This window comes from Wolffia australiana, chromosome 7, assembly GCF_029677425.1.
Source record: "Wolffia australiana isolate 7733 chromosome 7, ASM2967742v1".
In the NCBI taxonomy this organism is placed as follows: Eukaryota; Viridiplantae; Streptophyta; class Magnoliopsida; order Alismatales; family Araceae; genus Wolffia; species Wolffia australiana.
In genome coordinates, this window is record NC_135841.1 from 2,712,273 (window position 1) to 2,721,583 (window position 9,311).

At 37.9% G+C, this 9,311-nt stretch overlaps 1 protein-coding gene across 1 annotated transcript; it reads left to right on the forward strand.

Annotated features, from left to right (window-relative positions):
- The first annotated feature begins 1,318 nt into the window (after nt 1–1,318).
- Nucleotides 1,319–5,438, forward strand: CBL (cystathionine beta-lyase). The gene is made up of 13 exons (XM_078577643.1): nt 1,319–1,447; nt 1,537–1,732; nt 1,813–1,925; nt 2,216–2,286; nt 2,381–2,472; nt 2,929–3,016; nt 3,120–3,231; nt 3,346–3,442; nt 3,521–3,602; nt 3,707–3,824; nt 4,423–4,530; nt 4,641–4,743; nt 5,173–5,438. The coding sequence occupies exons 1-13, from the start codon at nt 1,397–1,399 to the stop codon at nt 5,346–5,348; spliced, it is 1,407 nt and encodes a 468-aa protein (XP_078433769.1). The 5' UTR covers nt 1,319–1,396; the 3' UTR covers nt 5,349–5,438.
- Nucleotides 5,439–9,311: the final 3,873 nt, after the last annotated feature.

Here is a 9,311-nt window from a genome sequence, read left to right on the forward strand (position 1 = left end):
TGTTCGTTTGAAATGAACAAAAAATTTGCACCAAAGAACCGCACAGGGCCTTGTTCTTTGTTCTGTTCTTTTTTTTTAAACGAACAAAACTAGAACAAAATTTGCACAAAGTGAACAAAAGAACCGCACACGGGTCTGTGCAATGTTCTGTTCGAATTTGTTTTGTTCTGTTCGGAAACCAAACAGAATGAACAATTTACACAAAAAAAAAACAGAATGACCACATCTACAACAGTCTGTAGGAGGATGATGATCACGAGTTCTTCACTGCCACTTAAGGTGCCTGTGATACGGGTGACGATACTGACATTCATGATTGTCTCAAAACTAGTAACTATTGTTAATGATGGTCACGCAGTTTGGCGTGGAAATTCGCCCCATGTTGACAAATTTCTGATAGCTCCGAACTCGCGTGATGAGTCGGGTGGTTCATGGCTGGGAACCCGAAGCGCACACCGCTCAAACTGGCCAGAGAGACATGAGAAATGAGATAACTAGATATGTGAGAAACGAGCAACGCCAGAGATATGATAAACAAGAGATGCCAAATGACAGAGAGATGGAGAGATTATAAAAGAGGTTGGAGAGAAGAATGGAAAATAATTATCCCAAAATTGCATAACCAATCTGCCTGAGGCTCTGGCCAATGTGGGAATCAGGGGAGTATGAAATTGAGATTTTATATGGGTGTGATCGGAGTTCTTTTCTTTCTTTTATTAGACAAACAATTCGGAAATCTCTGATTTGAGTTGGAACGAAAGCTGGTTTTTCCCGCCCTTCGGTGATGTCGGATTAATTCGTTCTATTGAGCGGATCACTAGCTTCTCTTTTGGGATATGCTAGATCTGACTCGTGAAAGAAAGCAGAGTCTCGGGCTTGAGAAGGGATCTTTCCTTTGACCCGATTATCGAAATCTTTCTCATTTTTAAGATTCCTTGTTGATTTTTGAAGGGTTGTAGTAGATTTATTGATGGGTTTTTGCAAATTCTTCAATTATTATTGGAAAATAACGGCCACAAAATCGCACAACCGCACAGCACAACGACCATGAAACCGGGCACGGCACAAGATGAGACCATTCCTGAAAACTGTCTGCCTCTATTAGGCCCAAAAATTCAGAAATTGGTCCAATCATTGGCCCTTTATATACCGTAGTACTCACAAAAATTCAGAAATTATACTCATAAAAATCATAATTAGATAAGGTGGCTTACGTCAGATGCCACGTAGGACAAGATTCTTTCTGAAAAGACTAATTTGCCCCTTTATATACCGACTTCGTGCTTAACTGTCGGAAGAAGTTGCTAAACTCTCTACCTTTCAGCGCCAAGCTCCAGCTTCTACTTGCCATTGGAATCGTCTTCAATCCAGATAAGAAACCAAAACCCTAGATCCGATGACCAGCGTCGCTCCCAAGAGCTTGTATGGCTGCACGTCCCCGATTCAGGTGATCAGTTTTCCTCGGATCGTTGCACTTTTTCTCGGAATTCCCTACTAGGTTGTCATTTTTGCTTGATTTTTGATCGTTTTCGGCAGGGATTTGGTAATTCTTTGGGATCCAGAAGTTCTCTAACTTTTCTTCGCGTTCGGAACGTGTTTTCTGCTGCGTCGATGGCATCTTCAAACGGCGATCTGAGGTGCCGTGGACAGATGAGCGGAGACGGTGACGTGGCTAATTTGGCGCTGGTTGGCGGTGATCTGGATCAATGTCGGGAGTCTCCGTCGAATTTCGGTTTGTTTCTTGGAAATATTCTTTAATCTGTGATGTGTTTTCCGTTGTGTTTACGAAATTTGCGGACCTATAATCATCAGTGACGAAAGATAAGGATCCCAGCATATCCACTATACTTACTGGTTTCGACAACGGCTCCGATCCATACGATGCTTTGAGCACGCCGCTTTACCAGACTGCCACTTTCAAGCAGGTACTGACTTGGATCTTGTAATTTATCCCCGATTAAAAATGACGGAATTTTACATCTTTTTCCCAAGTTATACTTCCCTAAGTGTTATTCTGCGCTCGATTAGCACTGAGCGCTAGCCTGCCAGTCCAAGAACCTTCAATGATTGAGTCAACTTTCCCTTTTAGGAATTATAATTATGAGGGAAATCTGAATCCCTTATTCAGTTCTATGATTCATGTTACTTTTTTCTGCACTCTGCGCAGTTTCCCTGGTTCACAGCTTATTTAGCTATTACTTTTATATGTTTGTAGCCTTCAGCAACAGAGAACGGTCCTTATGACTACACAAGGAGTGGAAATCCTACTCGAGATGTCTTAGAAAGGTGAAAGGGTGATTAGTTCATCACTCATTTTCAACTCTGTAATGAGCTTAAAGTAATGTTATTAATTCGGTTAATGTTCTCTGAACATCTTCAGTCTCCTGGCCAAGCTTGAGAAGGCTGATAAGGCATTTTGCTTCACCAGTGGAATGGCTGCTTTAGCTGCAGTGACCCGTCTCCTTGAAACAGGTAGCTGATCTTCCTCATATGCCTGGGTAGAGTTTGTGGACGATAACAAAAATTGTTGTCGCGAGAAACTCGTCATCATCATATCTGTTGTCATCATCCACAGCTTGAGTGATGCTAATGTTTCGTCATCCTCGTGACGAATGAGGATGTCCATTTTGACATTACCTCCTGATGAATGACGATGACCATTTTGTCATCATCGTCATTTATGATGAGAAAGGGCGGCAATTTCGTCTTGTCATCGTCATGATCATCCTGGCATGGGAAAAGTATGTCGACGGCGACAATTTATCATCTTGATCGTCGTTTTGGCGAAGGAAAAGGATGTGGATGACAATGACTTGTCACTGGCCTCTCATCATCCTCATTGGTGACAGTGAACATTATGCCTAGTTCGTGTCCTTGAAGGCTGTATGATTCATCTATTTATTAATCCGTTTGGAAACTGTGTACCAGGTAGTGAAATAGTCGCGGGTGATGACATATACGGTGGTTCTGACCGACTTCTTTCAAAGGTCGTCCCAAAACAAGGAATACATGTGAGGTGTGGCTTCATTTTTTATTTGCTGTATCACTTAAGTAGACGTATTTTAGTAAAATCGGCAGGTTTTTGATAAATTTTGATTTGAATGCTCATCATCTAACAGGAGAGTTAATACCTCTGATCTGGCTGAAGTTTCGTCTGCTATTGGGCCAAACACGAGGCTCGTTTGGTTAGAGAGCCCAACAAACCCCCGTCTGCAAATTTCAGATATACGTGTACGATTTATTCTAATGAAATTAAATTTCTGAGCTTGTTTCTAATCGAATATTGTGAGCTTGTTTTGATTTTGATTGACGTTATTAAAATGCTATATTGTTTGTTCACTGCAGAGAATCTCGGAATTAGCTCATGCTCATGATGCCATCGTCTTGGTGGATAATAGTATTATGTCACCTGTTCTATCACGTCCGTTGGAACTTGGGGCAGGTTAGTGCTATGAATACTGTGTATTTCTGCCCATGCATCTTTGACATTTGTGGATAATCTTTTCTTTCCCAAATCCAGACATTGTCATGCACTCGGCTACGAAGTTTTTGGGTGGCCACAGTGATATCATGGCGGGGGTTCTTGCTGTTAAGGGTGAAAGGTTTCTCTCTCCTCATCTTCTTCCCTTAGTCTTTGGAAACAGATTGATGGGTCTGATTAAACAAGATTTGGTGTAGCTTCATCGGTATTTTTTTCTTTATCCAGATTGGTCAAAGAATTGGCCTTCTTGCAGAATGCTGAAGGCACTGGGTTAGCTCCATTTGATTGCTGGCTCTGCTTGCGAGGCATTAAAACCATGGCCTTGAGGGTGGAGAGGCAGCAGGTAGGATCAACTATCATCCCATTTTGACCTGAATCTTTTGCTCCTACCTATCTTTTAATGGCAAAAACGGTGCTCAATTATGATTCAATGTCCAGGTTAAATTATGATACGATTCCCAACCCTTCTGTGGTATTTCTGTCATTTTACCTAATAAGGGTATTTTGGTCACACCATGGATGTTAGCCTTAAATAGCATGGGTTCTTCTATCCTATCCTTCTCCATGCTCCTCCCTACATCTTGGTCCCCTCTATTAAGTCATCAGCGATTCCCTGCCCCTGTGATTATCTCTACATCACTGGATCTTCAGTAGACATCTCTGATCGATCTCTTTCCTTATCTCTTGATTGATCGTCGCTTTCCCTTGCTGTTCTTCTCGGCACACCAGTCGATGACAACGAAGAATCAACATCACATGCCCGCAAATTTTCTCGCTCATGAATTCATCATCGTCTCATCATTGTCATGTCACTTGTCTCATACCAGATGACGGATGATGAGATTTGGGAATGACGATGATAATGTCAAATTTATCACCGTCTGCGGACCATATTAGGAGCATCATATTCCTATCTAACTACCATTTGATGCATTTTGCAGGAAAGTGCTCAGAAGATCGCTGAATTCTTGGCATCACACCCTCGGGTGAAGAAAGTCAACTACGCCGGGCTTTCTGGTCACCCAGGCCGCAGTTTGCACTACTCTCAGGTTTCTTGTGGGGAAACGATAGCTATAAAAATCTTACGCTCTGGATTAGCTATTCTAATTACGGCTAAATATCTCTTTCTCTCTGTAATTGTCGTTTTTTCCTCTCTAAGGCTAAAGGCGCTGGCTCTGTCCTGAGCTTCTTGACAGGATCACTGGCTCTCTCAAAGCACATTGTTGAAACTACCAAGTACTTCAGCGTTACAGTCAGCTTTGGTAATAAATTGCTCACTGCCTCCTGTTCTTTACTTTCTAAAAGACATTTTAATTACCTCTGATTTTCAAAAAATTGGGTAAAGCCCTTAAAAAAATTATGCGAAGAGAGCCTTAATTGATTCCAAGTTTAAACTTTCCAAAAAATTAGGCACCCTGATAAGAGCGGCCATGAAGGGTAGAGGCAGAGAGGCAAGAAGGATAGAATTATAAATCCACTTGTTGATTCCAAAAATTAGTGTTACAACAGTATTTATGGAGAAAGAGAAGCTGAATGGATTAGCCCCACTAAGCAAAGTAAGAGAAAGTGATATATAGGTTAAGAACTATTTCAATACGCGTATCATTGATTCTTAAGTATAATTTTGCAAAAAATAGGCAGCCAGTGTTCATTAAATATATCTGTATGTCCACTCCACTAATGTTCCACAGGCAGCGTGAAGTCTCTGATAAGCCTGCCCTGTTTCATGTCCCATGCGAGCATTCCGGCTTCAGTCAGAGAAGCCAGGGGCCTTACTGAAGACCTCATTCGTATCTCTGTGGGAATTGAGGATGTGAATGATCTAATTGAAGACCTTGACGATGCTCTGCGCACGGGGCCGGTTTGATTTTGTGCACTTTTCTTTTATTTGTCCAATTTATTTTCATCTCATGAATATTTTCTTTGATTAATGATGATGCATGAAATTCAAAACTAAGAGCTGACTCTTCAGTCCAGTCCATGGATCAAAGTCTTTTCTCTTTCATGTCAAAATGCCAACTCTTGGGCGATTATAAACCCAGTTCTTTAGCTTTTGTATCCTGTAAACTAGGTCGTCTTCTATGCTCAATTCTTAATCTTCTTGTATTCTGTGAGGCGTGGTTATGCAAGTACTTTTGGTTTTTGGTCTCAAGTTTTTGCCGTATATTATTTCATCTTGAGTTTTAGTTTCTATGCGAGTTCTTCGATGTGTCTTCGGATTCTCATTTTTTTTAAAATTTTAGATTTCTTTCTTCTGTTCTTGGACAGCCGCATGATTCGGCGAAGACTCTAAGCCATTTCCTGACTTGGCTAGAACATTAAGTCTAGAATACTAAGCAAGGTAAGAAAAAGGATTTCCTCTTGGGAGGAATAGGAAGCCCTAATACTGGAATCAAATGGTGTTCACAGTATTATTTTTTACTAATTTGAAAATAAGCATATGAATATAGATGATTGCAGTGCTGTTGCTTTGATTTTTTTAAAGATACTGATTAGAGTGTCAATAAATACCTCAGAAATATGAACACAAGCTATTTAAGGATAAAAAATCTTAAAAGAAAGAAGGTTGACTATAAGACATGAAATTAACTACTTATCACTGGTGGAATAAACAACGGGACAGTTTTCACCAACAAGGGGAATCCTAGATTTGACTTGATATGGCTTGTTAACGTCACGAAGATACATATTTTTGCAGATATTTAATTTCAAATTCCTTAGAAAGTTTTTGGATCCTAAACAACTGTACCATTTTATTCAACATATGTTTCGGGTGAATTACCCAGTACATATCTAGGACCTTAAAATGTTCTTTAAATTGGAAAAGACACCTGAGATTTAGGCGTATGATGAAGTTAAGGTATTTTTAAGACTTGAAATTGTACTTTCTAAGTTTGAAGATCCAATTTTCTTATTATACTGATAAAAAAGAAATTTGATTAACTTCTCTGGAATATGCTACTTCTTTAAACTTGACTCCAAATTACAAATAAAGGAAACCTCTCATTTTTCCATCAAATCTTACTCCATTTTTGGCTTCCAATTATTTTTAGCTTCTATGTTTTTTCTTCTCCTTCCTCTAACCTTCATCCTCCATTTCTTCTTCGTCCATTTTGTCTTCCTTATCCCCCCTCAAAGTTTTTACCACCTTTCTATCTCTTTATTTCTTCTATTTCTTCTTACTCTCCTTCTTTGTCCACATCTTTTCTCTTGATCATGGGTTGCCTGAAAAGCAGAATCATGTAGCTCTTTTGGGTGAACCAGGGACAAACACATTTTTCTACACAATTACAAACACATTTTTTGACACAATAAGTAAATAATCAGTTTAAATGTAACATATCTGTACTAGATGTTAATTGGACCATCTATACTAGATGTAAATATAGTTATATTATTTTTGTAGTGAGATACTCAAAATATTTGGAATGTAGATTGATTAGGGGTTTGGTTATCTTAGCAATTTTTTTAATGAATGTCTCGTGGAATCTTCTGTGGTGAGGAAACCTCTAAGTTTCTTTAAATTTATGGGCAGTATTAATTTCTTGATCACTTTGATTTTGGGATTGTCTAACGCCATCATGTTCTTGTTGACTCCCTGCACTAGAACAAATACGTCCAGGAATGACCTTAGAACCATAATAAAAAGACAATTGACCCAACTTAGTAATATATTATTTGTGAAATATTTGTAATTAAGTTTGGGGTTATACAGGAATGATTCACATGATGATCCAAAAACAGGAAAATCATGCATATAAAGATCTTAGCCACCTTCTAGTTCAGAAATCATAGCATTCATACATCTTTGAAAGGTGCCTTGACAACTACATCATCTGAAAGTCATTATTCTAAAGGCAAAGGTTTCTGTACACAAAAAAGGTTTTATATTAATATTCAAAATAAAAATTAATTAAAATTATATAATGTATAGACGTTAAAGAAAAAATAATTTCAGTTAAAAAGACTTTCTAAGATCTGACCCATTAATGGTATCTTGTACTGACATTTTTTGTTCCCAAATTAATAGCCCTATATTCTATACATACTCTCCAACTGATGGAAATTTTAGTTTGTAATCATTACCCCTATATTTTCATCTTGAGTTATTCTAGTGTTTTTAGTTGCCATATGGACTTTACCAACCCAATATCTATCTAAATAGCATAGAAAATATTAAAAATTCACAATTTTTTTCTTTAAACTCATTACATAGTAAATTAAATATTTTTTTATTTTCCTTGACAATGTACCAGATTCTATATTTTATTTCACCAAACTACCTTCATTGGGCTGACTTATGCATTCTTGAGAATATCATGCTATTGTTTAAGAGTTAGATTTGATGATATGATAACAAACAGAGTCTCCGTAGGACCTAAGAAGGCGTATTTGAATTAAGAGTTCAGGGCTTCATGTTATGTATTTTATTTGGAAGAGAAATATGTAGGTTTAGATTATTCACTTTTAATATCCATTTCATTGATGTCAAACGATCTTATTATAATTTGTCGTCATATCCTAGAATATGATAATTATAGTGATAGGACTCTTCATGGTTCACACAAGGATAATCTCTTAAGATTATATATCTTCAAATTTCACCCCAATTTAAATTCCATTTCCCCTTCATCCCAATAAGCAACAGATTTTGCAATGGCAAGAAAAGGTTGCATAATAATATAGGTGCATGGCGTGGGTTTTCAATTACTCTCATATTGATGACAATGAGGCCTTCTGAAAATAAGAAATTCTTTAACTATTTGCGTAATATTTAACATCCATTCACTCATCTAATGAATTGATAACATGCATATTTAGTACATTAATATGATCATATTCACATGTTTAATTGCATTAGATCACTCATATTTGCATGTTATCAAGCTTAAAATGATTAAATCTAGTTTTAGAATGAATTCCTGCATTTTCTACATCTTTCGTATATTTTATGGGAATTTTCTGAATATAGATTCTAAAAGAATATAATTTTTTAGACAGAATATAATTTTTCTGGATTCTTTTGACATTAAATTTGGAAATATATGAAGTTTCTAAGTCAGAATTTATATATATAAGTATTTTTTGGGCTTTTATTTTGATTATAATGAATTTTAAAGTATTTTCCAGTCCTTTTATTCATGCTGCCACGTGTTGCTGTTCGATTTGTCGAACGTCAACAAATCATAGCGCTCGCTGATGATTGGCGTCGACCAATCATTAGCCATGCAATTCATCGCTTCGTGATTCATGAAGCGATGATTGCATTTATGACTGACATGTCAAATGTTTATTTTTTTTCTGCGCAGGATGACGTGGCCAAATAAAAAAAAAAGACACCCTTTTTTTCGCAATAAATGCGCACAATGGCGATGTACAAAACGACAAAAAAGTACTTTTCATTTTTTTCTTTTGATCCTAATGACGAGCAACATGGGCGCGGAAGGGGCCGCCACGTGTACACGTGGCCCGTGATTGAACGCGTGGCGCGCTCATATCACTTCTGAGAAAATAAATTAATAAAAAAGAAGAGAGAGAAAGAAAAAAGACGATGTGGCGCGCGCTGACGCGGCGCCACGCCATTCGCGAGAAAGAATCATTCTTTCTGATTTTCTTTGCCTTTCTTTCTTGTCCTTTTTCAGGTACATGTAGACTTCGAAATGTGCATGCACGGAATACGAAAAGCGTAGAATCAGGAAACAGAAAACGCGGGTGCTGACGAGGAGAGAGAAGGAAATCAAGGGCTATGATTGGCTAAACTTCAAACGGCCATAACTTTTGATCTACAACTCCGATTGAGCTGAAATTTTCAGCATTGCTTCATCTTCCC